The sequence below is a fragment of the Peromyscus eremicus genome, chromosome 7, assembly GCF_949786415.1.
Source record: "Peromyscus eremicus chromosome 7, PerEre_H2_v1, whole genome shotgun sequence".
NCBI lineage: Eukaryota > Metazoa > Chordata > Mammalia > Rodentia > Cricetidae > Peromyscus > Peromyscus eremicus.
In genome coordinates, this window is record NC_081422.1 from 27,874,919 (window position 1) to 27,889,925 (window position 15,007).

The 15,007-nt window shown below is 38.7% G+C and overlaps 1 protein-coding gene across 2 annotated transcripts in view; it reads left to right on the plus strand.

Moving 5' to 3' along the window:
- Positions 1-15,007, plus strand: part of Arhgap32 (Rho GTPase activating protein 32) — a 152,921-nt gene that overhangs the window by 73,542 nt on the left and 64,372 nt on the right. For both annotated transcript variants that reach the window (XM_059267578.1, XM_059267577.1), the window contains one exon: positions 1,235-1,312. In XM_059267578.1, coding sequence (XP_059123561.1) covers positions 1,235-1,312 — 78 coding nt within the window. The remainder of the gene's footprint in view (positions 1-1,234; positions 1,313-15,007) is intronic.

Here is a 15,007-nt window from a genome sequence, read left to right on the forward strand (position 1 = left end):
ATTGTGATCATATGCATCCCCATTTCTTCCCTTCACCTCCTCCTCAGTTCCCCCAGCACTTCCTCCTTTCTAGTCTCATGTTCTCTTCTTTCCGAGTAACCTGTTAACTCCAATTAGTGCTGCCCATATGTGCCTTTTTGATGAAAGAATATAGCTTCTATTAAATAGACAATTGAAAAGTTTTTTGCTTATGATTTGTTCATTTGTATAAACTTACACATTGCCTTTGACAATGAAGAAGTTTGATTCTTTAGTGGAGTATTAGTATCATCTACTGACATGGAGTTAGAGAGCTTTACATTTACTAAGAACTCATCTCAAGCTTCTTTCTATGTGATTAAATAAGATACGTCAGGTACTCAGTGTTGTGCTTGTATTACATGGTAATCAGTATTAATAGATACTCTTATTCCAAATATGTGTATTTAATGCTGTCTTTTAGACATGACTTTGATCACTGATAGTAACAGCATGAACAAAGTTCTAAAGCTCCTTAACTGATGTCTCCATAAAATGAAAGTCAGAAATAAATTGATATACATACCCCAAGCATCCTGGCTTTGCTATTTAGTACTAGTGGATATGTGGTTTGCTTCTGGGATCACATGACTGGCTGCTTCCAGCAGCATCACAAAAGAGCAACCAACAAAGTTAATACTGAATTCCTGTCGTGTGCACCTTGGTATAGCAAAACCATCCTAAGTTGGCAGCTGTATTCTAGCAGTAGTGATGGTGCTATAGTAATGCCACACTTTAAAAATGTATCATACTTGGGCTGAAGAGATACCAGTTAAGAACTCTTGTTATTGCAAGGACCCAGGTTTGGTTTCTAGAACCCCAACTGTCCATAATTCTAGATCAGATCAAAGAATCTGATGCCCTCTTTTGATCAGGTACCAGACACACACACAGGGTTCACATATATGCATACAAACAAAACACTATGCAGAAAAATAAATCTTTAAAAAAAATATGATGCCAAAATCTTGTTTTTTGAAAGTACTGCTTGTCTGTCAGCTGGATCAGTTTTGTGCTATTTAACTTTCGGTAGAATACTCCTCAGTAAAAGGTAAGGCTGTTAAAATTATTTTTAAAAGTCCATATGTTTTCCCAGAATTTATTAAAGCATAAAATAGTATTTTGCTCTTTTATACAATTCATATCTTAATTATAGATATAGCAATTGGTTTAAAATTGATCAAAAATATTTTACTTAAAATTTTAATTTTCGTAGGTGGGAGACATCGTTTCTGTTATTGACATGCCTCCCAAAGTATTAAGTACATGGTGGAGAGGCAAGCATGGATTTCAGGTAAGCAACAAAAACATTGGATGTGAGAAAGCTCAAAGAACACTTTCTGTATGTTCCATTCATGTAGCTCTTTACAAGATGTTCCAGGAGACGTGATTAGAGATGTTGTTCAAAGATGTGGGTGATGATGTGTTAGCCTCGAGTCCTGTGTCTAGTTGTGCTGTGCTGGCTTTCCTGTCCTCTCCTCCCCTCCCCTTCCATCCCTGAACTGGCTAGAGCCAGAGTGCAGGCAGTCTCAGGCCTGAAGACTACTTCCCAGGTGGCCAGAGACAGGAGTCTGCTGTGTTTCTAATTGGTTTTAAATAACGATGCACATGTTTTCTGTTAGAATTTTCTCTGTTTGATCCATTTTTTTCCTATAAGAATGAGTCATTACAGTGTGCTGATGGCAGAACAGTACAACTGGAAGATGTCTCACTTATCTTTTCCACATATGCTTCAACACTTTGAGATTTGACAGTGGCATCTTTAGCAGTCCATATCTTTAACCAGTTGGCCACTTCATCACAATGGCTTCTTTTAAATAACCTTATACTAATATTTATATGATTTTATATTATCTGTTAAAACTACACAGAGTAGCCTCTGAAAATGTCTTAAAATTATATTCTTAATCTGTACCCATGATGGGGGTTTTTTTGGGGGGAGGGAGGAGTTGTTGCTGGTAGTTGTGGCTTCCCTATAACACTGTTACAAAAACACTATATAAAGTATATAACAGAGTTAGAAATTTATGAACTGTTATGTAACTATTTTAAGCTTTGCCTATTTAAGAATTCTGATTAACTTTTTATGAAATGTGCATATTTAAAAGATAGTAATACAATTAAAACAGTGCAGTATGGTAGTTAATTGTAAGTTCTGGTGCCAATCTACTTGACTTTTGTCCTGCTCTATCTTGGCCATATTTTTTTGATGGAGATCACAGGACTTTATTTTACTCATAAGTCTATCCCAGAGGTCAGTTGTGTGAAGACAGAAATGTTAATTGCTTGCATCAGGCTTAATGTATATGCTATTTTGCTCAATAAGTACTAGTACTAATGTTAAAACTTAAATGTTTTTATTTGAAATTTTTAGTTTTATCATTTTCTTTAGAGTACAGACAGCAATTTAATTTCCTAAGATCAGAACATTATCATTGTCATGTGGCTTTACACCTTCTTTCTGTAATTGGACTCTTCTTTCTTCTAATTTATTCAGAATTCTGAGAAGAAATGCTTTTGATGAAACGTAAACCTGAGTAGGAGACTAGGGTATTGTTTTTTATTAAGGGGTCCATCCTTGGCCCAGTGAGATGGCTTATGAGGTAAAAGCATTTACTGACAAGCTTAACAGGCTGAGTCCAGTCTCTGGGGTCTACATAGTGAGGGAGAGAACCAACTCCCTAAAGTTGACCTGTCTTCCACCCATGTTCCCTGGCTTGCATGTGTGTACTTGTGTGAGTGTGGTGCAACTAAATAAATGCTAAAAAAGAAGAGAGCAGAACCAAATTGGCTTTAAAGTGAGTAGTGGTTTGGTCTTGGCATTACTGACAGCTTTCTTCTGTGTAGCCTTAGAGGTATGTTACTTTTTCCCTTTGGACTTAAGTTTCTTACTGAAATTAGAAGTTCTGCTTAAATTTTCATATTCTTTTTCAACATGTTAATTCTATTACTATAATAATAGTAACGGTTTCCCCTCATTTATATAGGAAATACTTGTTGAGTAGTGCAGGCATAGATTTATTCTCCTAATTTTTAAATTAAGACCTACACAGATTAGTTTGTCAGACTTTTTTCTTTTCAAAGTCAGCATACGGGACTGACTAGATGGCTCAGTAGTTAAGAGCATATACTGCTTGTATAGAGGGCCCAAGTTCAGTTCCTATTACCCACATCTGGTGGCTTTCAACCACCCATAACTCCAGCTCTGGTGGATCTGGTGCTCTTTTCTAGATTCTGTGGGACCTGTATTCACACATTCAAATATAGTCCCCCTTATATACACATTTTTTAAAAAAGTCCCCCTTATATACAATATTTTATAAAAATATACAAAATTAGTGTATGTTAACTAGTTTAAAACTAGTTTGTTACCAGAATATATTATATAACATAAAATTCCTTATTTGTTTTGAGGCAGGGTCTCTCTACTTAGGGAATTGGCCCTGGCTGTCCTGGCACTTACTCTATAGACCAGGCTGGCCTCAAACTCATAGAGATTCGCCTGATTCTGTCTCCCAAGTCCTGGGATTAAATGTGTGCTACCATACTGGGCAAAAATAAATTTTTTTTGATGCAGGGAGATTTGCATTCAACAGTAAATTCCTGTTTATATGGATTTTTCATTTTCCTTGGCCTCAGGAAAGCAGCTGAGTCTGTAGATGACATTGAAATCTCCTCTAAGAACAGCAGTTGATGAGATACCTATAAAACAAAAAGCAAATCTTCAAATGTCACTGTCAGAACTTTTTAAAGGGAGCCCAGTATTTTAAGAGCAGGCTCCACTCAGCTCATTATCCCTTGCACCTACACCAGTCATTTGGAAGAGTGCATATGGCCAGTTGCATGGAGAAGTGTGAGTGGGAAAATGTGTTGGACATCTTTGAGGGAGGTGTTACTTAGCATTTCTTAGGCAGTGTTTTTTTTTTTTAATTAAAAAATTCTTCAGGTAATTATTTCCTCCCACTCTTATAGAGAGAAGATAGTTTTTGTGAGGTTCAATAGTTCAATAGAGAGCTTGGGTGCTGAATCAGTGAAGGATGGTTGCAGTTTATATATCCCATTGCCTGAAGGGCACCAAGTATAGTTTCTAGGTTTACTCTCCACTTGTATGAGCTTTGTGCTTCAGTTTTTATGCTCTAGAAAGAAACATCTTTCCTTTTCAGCCAGCGAAGCTTGCAGTCAATGTCGGCCGGCAGCATCCTGGAGCATACCCATGGACTGGTTGGTGCATTGCTGACATTGTGTGCTGGCTTTATGTAAAGATGAATGCATTGTATGCTGGGAAAATTTCTCTCTGCCAAGCTCGTTCTCCCTGCTCTTGTTAGATATTTTTGAATTCTGAGTTGTGGGGGCCTCAGCAGAGCTAGCAACTTCTCCAGGCTACTTGTGGGCCTTTTTTTATATAGTTAAATGTACTGTAGCAAAACCTACCTCAATTTTGTAATCTCTAAAAGCCTTTAACAGTTGATGGCTCTTATAGGAAGGCATTCTTTCTAAGAGCATTTTTATGTGACCCTTTTTAGAAAGATAATATTCAGAATGTCAGTATATCAGAGAAATTTAAATTTCTCTAATGTAAATTATGTTGAAGGTCCTTTTATTTCATATATTGTGGTATATATAGGTGATACAAATTCAGAAGTTAAACACTGGAGTGTGTGTGTGTGTGTGTGTGTGTGTGTGTGTGTTTGTGTTTGTGTTCTGTTATTGGGCATGACTATTTCTAAGGTTCATTCGTTGCTTTATTTGTGTATTATATATTATGCTTGTTTTCTAGGGCTTTCACAACAAAATGCTATAGACTGCTTGGCTTAAATGGCAGAAATTTATTTTCAGAAGGTCTAGAAGTTAGAAGTCCATGACTAAACAGTTGTTAGAGTTTATTTCCTCTGAGGCTTGTCTGAGGGCCCTTTTGTATACATCTTTGACTTCTATAAGTTCTTAGGCCAAAGGCAGCCAGAACTTTGGTATTGGCCATGCCTGATAAGAGATTGAGGTCCTTGTGAAGAATTCCCTGGAGAGACAGTTGGGTAGGTATCCTGACTTACTCCTGGAGTCAGGTGCATCTGAGAAGGGCCTGTGTCAGGCTCACAGGTTAGCATCAGGCCCTCGGTACTGTGTCAGAAGTCCTTGTGGCATTAGGCACTCTGCTCCAAGCACAGAGGACAAACAGGATTAGTACCCTCTTCTGTGTTTCTCAGCTAGAATCTGTGGAGATCTTGCAGGGATTCCTGAAGCAGTGAAGTCTTCAGTAGGGCTCAGGTGACCTGTAGAAGTCTTTGTCAGAGGGACTGGGCAGACTGGCAGTGCATGAACACTACATCATGCCATAGAGGAGCCATATGCAGTGACAGTCTGCTTGATAGAGGTGCATAGGAAGTGAAGGGCTTGGCTTGGCTTAGGGTGGCTGTGACTCAGGTCTTTATAGGAATCTGGGTGACCATGTGTAGATGACGCAGGAGAAGGGAAGAGAGGAATGAAGACATAGGCTGCTGCTTCCCATTTTGCAGACAGTCTGCTAGGATGCCATCCTCTGAACACTGCGGTGGGCCTCTGAAATGTCCATGTGTGCAGCTCTGCTTGGCTGATGAGCTTTGCCTTTTTGTCAAGGTCCCACTTGTGTCTTGGCTCTTTCTGACCACATGGCATGACATGACTGATCCCTATATGGAGATCTTCCCTTGTGATTACTGTGAAGTAGCTGTACAGTTGCTGTGTGATGAAATTGTTTTATTATCATTTCTAAAAACAAATAGACTTAATTTTTAGTAAAGTTTTGGACTTCAGGCTAAAGTGAGCAAGTAGTTCCCAGAGTTTCACAGAATCATTTACCCTATAATCTTTCCATTACTTATGTCGTGGTTTATAGTGCATTGACTGTGTGGCAGGCACAGACCTTTGCCACCCCTCAGCTGTTGGCAGAGTTCATCTGCAGTACACAATACACGTTCTTTCTAGAAAATGGTTTGAGGTGATGTACAGGTTGGACACAGATAAGAAAAGTGTAGTCTCAGTTCCTGTCCCACAGCTTCTGAAGACCAGTTTTTGGCTTGGTTTATAACTAATGAACCAATATTGATATACCATTTTAGCTGTAGCCTAGTCTTTAAATTAGGCTGTAGAGTGTTGTGTATATCCTGTGGGTTTTGACAGCAAATGTATTGGATATGCCATCGTTTATGTTTCCATTCACCCACTGAAGGACACCTTGCTGCTCCTGTGTTCTGGCAAAGATGAGTAAAGCTGCTGTTATGTCCACTTGTATGTTTTGTGTAGATTTTATGCTTCTAAGTCCTTTGGATAAATACCAAGGTGTGCGGTTATGGGATCACATAGTAAGAATACATTCAGCTTTTAAAGAAAAGTTCTAAGTGTCTTCCAGAGTGGCTGTCCCACTTCACATTTCCACCAGCTGTACGGGTTCTTGCTGCTAAGCTTCCTTGTTCCTGTGTGACAGCAGTCAGGGTTTGAGGGCTTATCCATCACACCAGGGTTGAATGATATTGCGTGGCTGTCTTAACATTTGAGGTCGCACTGCTCTTCTGCTGCCAGTTGCCCTTTCTACACCACCTTGGCCTCTGATGCTTCAGCCTTAGTGTGTGTAAGAACCATGAGACAAACATCTTAAAACACTGAATCTGCCTCAGTAGTTGTGGGGTGGGACGCCAGACCACCTCTGGCGTGTTTTGTCTCTGTGCCTACTAGGTGAGCTCAGATAGTCAGCTGGTAGTTGGTTAAGACCAGCAATTTGCTGCATTATGTTCAACACATTATCTTAGCCCAGACCATAATTTAGCTGCGGGAACAGAAGGGTAAGTTCATCCATGTGTTTAAATTATACCAAGACTCTCTTTTCTTTAAACTTCTGGGAGTAGGAAGTGTGAAATTATATTAACTACAATGTGTAGGTTTTGTCTCCTAAGGAATATATTGAATCTTTTATCTTTGTTGTTTAAGGTTTTCATCATATTACATACTTCAGGTGGAAAAGAAGCCTTCACTGTTCTGAAATAACTGGCATCACTCTCAGATATGTGTAACTAGGTGTAGACCACTTGGGATTGTGGAGTAAGACCTTAGCACGTTTTTTCCTTAGGTAAAAGGCATTATTGTAGTGGTAACATCTTTGATCATTATTTGTTTAAGTGCAGTGTTCTCAGAGGGTTTTTGTCTTGGAAATGTCTCCACTTGCATCAGAATGGCCCAAGACATGTGTTAAAACTGGGTGTTGGTATCAGCATTTCAGGGCATGGAGCAGGAGGTTGAGTTTTATAGCAAGTTCCACAGATGATTTTCATGGCACATGTGAAGCCCACTGATTCAGCCTCCTCTTGTTAACCCTGTGCACAAATAGAGGGAATCAATACAGTTCAACAGTTCTTCTGTCTTCCCAACTCACAGGGAATCTTCCTTACATACATTGGCAATGTGGTTAATCTAGAAGAGAAATCTCATTTGGAAGTGACAGCGATTTGTATACTTGTGTTCTTTTAGTTCTCCACAGGATGGTCATGGATCACCTGTTTAGTTTTTCAGTTATTCCAGAACACTATGTGAGTGTTTGTGTGCACAAAAATTAAAGCAATTCTTAAATACCAATACTGTCTTTACCCAGGAGTTCAATGTGCTTCTTTGTAACCGATTGTCATAAAAAAATGTAGGTACTTGGAAATCTTGCCCCTCTAAAAAAGCTACACCTTTTTATAACTCAAAATAAAATAGAGCAAAATGTTTTTTTCTAAATAAGTAATGAGAAATCATATTAATATACAATGAATTTCGTCTAGAACGTCACATATTTTCAAGAGCAGAAGGAATATATGATATAATAGAAGTCATTTCATAAGTGCCTTTGTAAGCTATTCTAAGTGCTTTTCATTAACCTTTAATTCTCACAACTTTAGGTAAGAGTCCTTTTATTGCATTTGCATGTAGAAAAAAACCCTAAAACAGTCTACTGTCCAGTGCAGAACCCACATAGAAACAGGCGTTCTAGGTAAAGAACAGATCACAGTAGCAATTAATGAACAGTAGTAACCTCTGTTTGTCTGCTTGCAAGAATCCTAGATTTCTGTAGTAGATGACAGTGGGCCATCTGATTCTAAACTGGTCATTTAAGAGGTAGAAGGCTGGAGACGGGGCTGGAGATGGGGTTAGGAGCTTCGGCTGTTCTTCCAGAGGACCCGGGTTCAATTCCCAGCACTCACACGGCAGCTCACAACTGTCTGTAGCTCCAGTTCCAGGGGATCTGATACCCTCACACAGACATGCATACAGGCAAAACACCACTGCATATAAAATAAAATTAAAGAAGTCTGGAGACAAGAGTAGGGAGATGGCTTGGAGATCAAAGTGCTTCATATATAAGCAAGAGTACCAGAGTTCAGATTCCCAGAAGACAGTAAGTGTTGGCGGGGTATGGAGGCTAACTTGTAATTCTAGTCTTAGAAGGTAGAAGTGGGTTCTCCAGGGAAAGATGGCTAGTAAGACATACTATATGGGCTCTGGTTTTGATTGAGAGACCTTGCCTCAAGAAGAATAAGGTGGAAAAGCTATTAAGATCCCCAATATTGGGGGCTGGATAGATGGCAGAGTGGTTAACAGCACTGACTGCTCTTCCTGAGGACCCAGGTTCAGTTCCCAGCACCCACCTGCAGCTCACACTGTAATTCCAGTTCCAGGGGACCCGACACCCGTGGCAAAACACCAATGCACATTAAAAAATCAATCCCCAATATCAACCTTGTTTCCAAATGCATGTGTATACCTGTATTTGTGTACATGTGCACCCTCACATATGTGTGTACCCACACACATGGAAACAGGCACACACATGCAGGCACAGCACACACATACAGAGAGAAAAAAGTCTAGACACAGAAATTTAGATAAATTGTTTTATTTTATAGAAACAGTAAATACAAAATAGAGTCATGACCAGAATACTACAGATACAGAACTGAGTTCTGACTTTGCACCACCCCTCCTTAGATCATAGAAATGTGTAAATTTTATGTATTTTCATTCATTGCTGATGTTTAAATTTTTCAGGTTGGTGCCGTTGTTGTCACTGATGCCCAGCAATGAATTTGCTATTGCATAGCTTTTTATTACTTTATGCCATCAGAATATATCCTACCAAGTGATGGCTGACACTTCCGATTTCACTGAAGCCATTGATAAGACAGTTATGGGCAGTAGTTATTAAGCTCTTCAAACTCTACGTTCTCCCCCTCTTTGAACTGTCTTCTAAGACTTTCTTATGACTCTGAAATAAAAGCTACAAATGATACCTCTACCTACATGTGTATTTAATTTCAAAAACAGCTGAGACTTTTACACACACCAGACCTAAAAAGCAAAATAATTTCTGTCTTTTAAAATATACAACATTTAGATATAACTACTTAGGATAAGTGCATGAGAACTCTCCTACTTTAAGGGGAGTCTACAGACTGAACAGCATTTATTAAGCTTCACAAGGCCCATTGATAATAGCATCAAAAATATGTAATCATAAAGCTATCTCTGAAAAGAAATGTGAAAATTATGCATACTGTATACTACAGAACCTTGCTGGTTGAAATGAAAGACAACCCAAGTGTGTTTGCAGGCTGTGTTCTTAAGTTATTCTTCCTTCCGAAATTAATTCTAGGTAAAAATCTCCACAAATCTCTTTTGTAGAAATTGATGAGAGGATTAAACAATTTACATGGAAATGCAGGGGATTTAGGATAGAAAAACCAGGCCTGATTTGTAAAACAACCAATATAGAGAGCTAGCACAAAGTGAAGGTCTGCTATAGAACTTCTGGATCAAGAGCTTGTGGTATTGATGCAAATCAAAACAGCTTAGTGGAACAGAATAGAGTCTAGAAATAGACCCACACATACATGGACGAGTGATTCCAACAACCATCAGAAGTCAGTTCAGTGAAGGAACGTTTTATTTTTGCCTCCAAGATAAACTTTAGTTCATATGTTGCATCAAGTGTGAAAATTGACTCAAAATGGATCACATACCCAAAAGTAAAGGATAAATTATAAAACTCCTCAAATGAAGATAAGAGAAAATGTCTGTGGCTTTGGATTAGGCAAAGATTTCTTAAATGTAACATCAGATGAACAATTCATAAAATAAATTTAATTTTATCAAATTGTAAAAAGGACCATAAAAAAGAATAGAAAGGTAAGCAAAGACTAGGAGCAAGCATTTGCAGTAATTATATCTGATAAAGAACTTGTATACAGGACATATGAATGAATTCCAAAATTCACTAAGAAGTGGAACTTGGTTTCAAAGATGGGCAAGGGTTACAACATATGCATAACCAAAAGGATTTTAATGGCAAACATATAGAGATTTCCAATACCAATAATCATTAGTGCAGGCTAAAACAGTGAGGCATAGCCACATAACTTAAGTGGCAAGGCTGAAGAATTAGAAATTTTGTACAGTGCTGGTTAGAATGTAGGGTTCTGTGCCAGTTTGGCTTATAGTTTGATGGATTTTTAGGTGAATTATATACCTATTTATATCTTATTCATTCCTTTGTTAATGAATTACCCAAGACGAAAGAATATTTATGCAGAAGCTTGAACATGGGTGGTTATAGCAGCTTTATATATAATAGTCAAAAACTATAAATGATTATCTGTGAACTACAGATTCATGAATAGGCATATGGTAGCATCCATACAATGACCTGTTACTTAGGAATAAAAAGGAATTAATCATTTATACATGTAGCTACACAAATGATCTTCAAAATAATGCTGTGTGGAAGAAGACAGATAATGCAACTTTAGTCCATAGGGCTTCATTCATATGCAGTCCTAGGAAATTCAAAGTAATGTGCAGCGGTATATAGGTGATCAGGGGCTGCCTGGCAGCAGGGGAAGAGGGTGAGATGTAAGGAAGGAAGAGTTACAAAGGAACCTTGGAGTTGGTGAATGTGTTTATTAGCTGTGTTGACTGTGGTCTCAGAACTTATTAAAATATACTTTTAATCATGTGCAGTTCATTGTTTACCAATTGAACTCAAGAAAGGTAAAAGAAAAATTATGCTCAGCCCACTTGAAAATTTGTCCTCTACATCCATTTGCTCTTCTTCATTTTATATATCGTAAGCTTTTTATTACCTTTTTATTACTCTATTCTTACAGATTTCCAGTGAAATTCTGCTTCTTATATCACATATCCCTTCTACTTTGAAAGACACATTGCTACTATATTTCTTCCTAAAACAGACCTTTTGTCCCTCTGGTGTTCAGAATTTGCTGGTTTTATATTCTGCAGAATGAACTTCAAATTCCTTGCTTGCTATGACAAAATGACTACTCATGACTGACCACACATTCTCATTCATTCCCTGTTTCTGTCTTTTATTCCAGTGCTCTCTCTTTTTAAAAGATTTAATTTTTTGTTATGTGTATGAATATTTTGCCTGCATATATGTAAGTGAATTGTGTGTGTGCCTGGTTCTGGTAGAAGCCAGAAGAGAAATATTGGAACCTATAGAATGCAGTTGCAGGCATTTGTGAGCTGCCCTGTGAGTGCTGGGAACGCCAGTGCTCTTAACTGCTCTAGTTTATAAACTTACTCATTGACCATATTTATCCATTAACCCACCCATTCCAACTTAAACATGGTACTCTTTCCTGTAGCTGGAGAGCTTTTCTCTCCGTGTCCCACCAAGTCCCACCAGTCCTGGAGCCCACTTATAAAATAAACACACAGACGCTTGCATTATTTAAACTGCTTGGCCATTAGCTCAGGCCTATCATTGTCTAGCTCTTACTCTTATATTTAGTCCATTTCTATTAATCTATACTTTGCCACATGGTTCGTGGCTTACTGGTACTTTACATCTTCCTTGTCCTGGCGGCGGCTCCAGGTAGTCTCTTCCTCACTCAGCCTTCCACTTCCCAGAATTCTCTCTTCCTTGTCCCGCCTATACTTCCTGCCTGGCCACTGGCCAATCATTGTTTTATTTATTGACCAATCAGAGCAACAGATTTGACATACAGACCATCCCACAGCACTTTCCTGCTCTTGTGTCTTTTCTAAGTGATAAAGGAAAGAATAGGTTTAAGGCAATTGTAATTTATTTTGTCTTATTTGGCTTTTCCTTGAATTAACTCAGAAAAGAAACAGAATCTCCTCAGGTGTTTGCCTTACAAGAGACACCTCTGCCCCATACTCTTTATTGTGAGTGATGCCATTCCATTGTCCTTTCATTTCCCGTCACCCACTTCTTGTATTTACTGTCCCTATCCAATCTAGATTCTAGGCTCAGCATTACATTGAAGGTGTGAAAAATATTTTCCTTCCAGCCCTCACAAATGTGTAGTTGGACCAGACTCTTACAACAAAAGGCAAATTAACATGAAAGAACTGAATTTTATTAACATGTAGTGCGTGCAGCATGAGAGCCTCAGGGAACAGTAACTGCAAGCAGTGGCCTGGAGTCTCGGTTGCCTTCAGCAGGGGAACAGTTGATTTTGGAGAAATGACAGTGTAAGGGAAAGCAATCCCCGTTTTCCAGAGGTGGAGAGCTAGTGAGGTGAGTGTAGGAGAGATGAACTGGAGGAGGCAGCTTGGCTCCAAGCGCCCCCTGGTGCCAATGCAGGGTTGTACAGAGGATGGATGAGGTTGCTCATCCTCTAGGGTGGAGGGAGAACGCAGACCTTTTACTAATGTAATAGATTTCTGTCCTGCCTCAGGCCAGGCCTTCTTAAACTGTTTCCCCTCATAACTACTCCCACTGGAGAACCAGTGAACAGCCTTGGGTATACAGGTATTAAAAATAGAAATACAAATCAAACACTTAATAAATCATAAAGAAATCTATTTAAAAAAATTTTTCGTATACATATTGTTTTATTACTTATTGACGTTATGCTTGTTTAGCTTTAAATACAAATTAAACCTTGACTACATATTTTATAATGTGGGATGTAGAACATCATCAGTATTTTTCATATTGATCACTGTTTTGATTTTGTAATCATCAATGCTAAGATTAACACTTTGCATAAATATTCACTATAACATATTAGAAGTATGTTTAGGGACAATTCAGAAATCGTTGGAAATTCTCTCCTAATTTCTGGACAAATTTTATTTCATGATTTTTATTAAGCAAGATGCAAACAGCAGGTTGTTTGTTTTTGAGACAGGGTCTCTCTTCAGAGCCCTGGCTGTTCTGGACTCACTATATAGACCAGGCTGTCCTCTAACACAGAGATCTATCTGCCTGCCTCTGTGTTCTGGGATTAAAAGTGTGTGCTACCACACTGCCAATCAACAGTTTTTACAATCAAGCATTCTAATCACATGTGGTCCAAAGATGCTCTAATTCAATAGTTACTGAAGAATTATGGCAAGAAAATATTGAAAGTCTTTGTTTTAAACCATTACTGTTTCTGTAAGAGCAGAAAATTTGCATATACAGTAAAGTCACTGTAACTCCTAACATCCAGGAGTCTCACATCTAAGCCAAGGTCATTTCAGGCAGTGTTCATGGGCACTGCATGGTATGGTGACATGTGCAATACAAGTGTGAGTGTTGTGTGCTCAGAGCCTGTGCAGTACAAGTGTGAGTGGTGTGTGCTCAGAGCCCACACCAAAGCTACACAAACAGCTTGGGTACATTTGTGTTTGATTTTTAATTACTTTTGGTGATTTTGTGTACAGAAATGTTCTACTATTGCCAAATTTTTATGATCCCCACTTACGCAACCTTTGTTTTAAGAAGCTGAGCGTTAGGCAATCAGAGGGAAGACGGAGCTGCCCTGTATTTCAGTTGTCTTCAGCTCAATGTTCTTTGTATTCTGAGGAGGTAGACTCTAGTTTTCTTCGACAGTCATCTATCATAAGTGTACTCCTAAACCCTGCATCTGTGACAGCACGTGTGGCCTCTGGCTGAATGCAGAAACAAGTATACTCGTCTTCTTAGTCGTCATAGCTAAGCCTCATCATTATCAGACTGCTGTCCTCTTGACATCTCTCTTGACTGACTTGGCACAGCACTTTGCAAGTTCTGGCTTTGTATTTTTTTTTTCTGTTGCCTTGACCACGGAGTGCTCTACCATTTGACCTCTACATTTTGGGGAGACTTGTCTTCTCATTCTCTTTGCTCTGGGTTTTAAATAGCATGTTTCTGTCAACTCCCAGATTGACATCCCAATCTCTGACCTTATCTCTGAATCTCAAACTCATCTGTCAGGGTGTAAAGCTTTTTTTTTTTTTTTTTCTGATGGACATTAGGGAGTGGGCATTTCAGAAGACAGTGCAGTGTGCTTTTGTGGGAGATGAAGAGTGTAGGGAGAGAGAGACTCAGGTAGAAATGTGTAAAGAACCCATGCAGGAACTGCTCACAAGCAGTCAGTGCAAACAGAAACAAGACTAAGGAAGTGAGGACTGCCATTCCAGCTTTCAGATCCTTGGTTGTAAGAGCCTTGGCCTGTTCTGTTCTGTTTTGTTTTGTTTGTCTCTTTCTCTTTATTTTTGAAAAGTACTGTTTTCTACTTCTAACAGCTCACTGGGAACAGAAAGTTAGCTCTAGTTTTAAAATCTTAGACTAATTGACAGCATAACCTACTTGATATTAGACTTACTGACATCATGCTCATGTATGAGATGGTGTTGGAAAGGGCCTGGAGGTCAGACTGGGATGGTCTAAAACAGAGTAGATTCGCCGAGAATGGTTGTGGAAAGGGGAAAATAATTTGCATTTCTATGAGGTTGTACTGGTTTGAATATCCTCAGTTATGTGGTTTTCTTCAGAAATAGGATGTGCAGATATAGAAAAGGTTTAGTTTACTTCGGGGTGTTGCTAAATTTGTTTGGTACAAGACTAATATGCAAGGAAGCTGAGGGCATTGGTTTAAATGTTCACATGGTCAACAAGGTGTCCATCCTGGATAGGAAAAAAGTTGAAAGAGACATAGTTACCCAAGTGGGGGACAATAGGCATGAAAAGGTT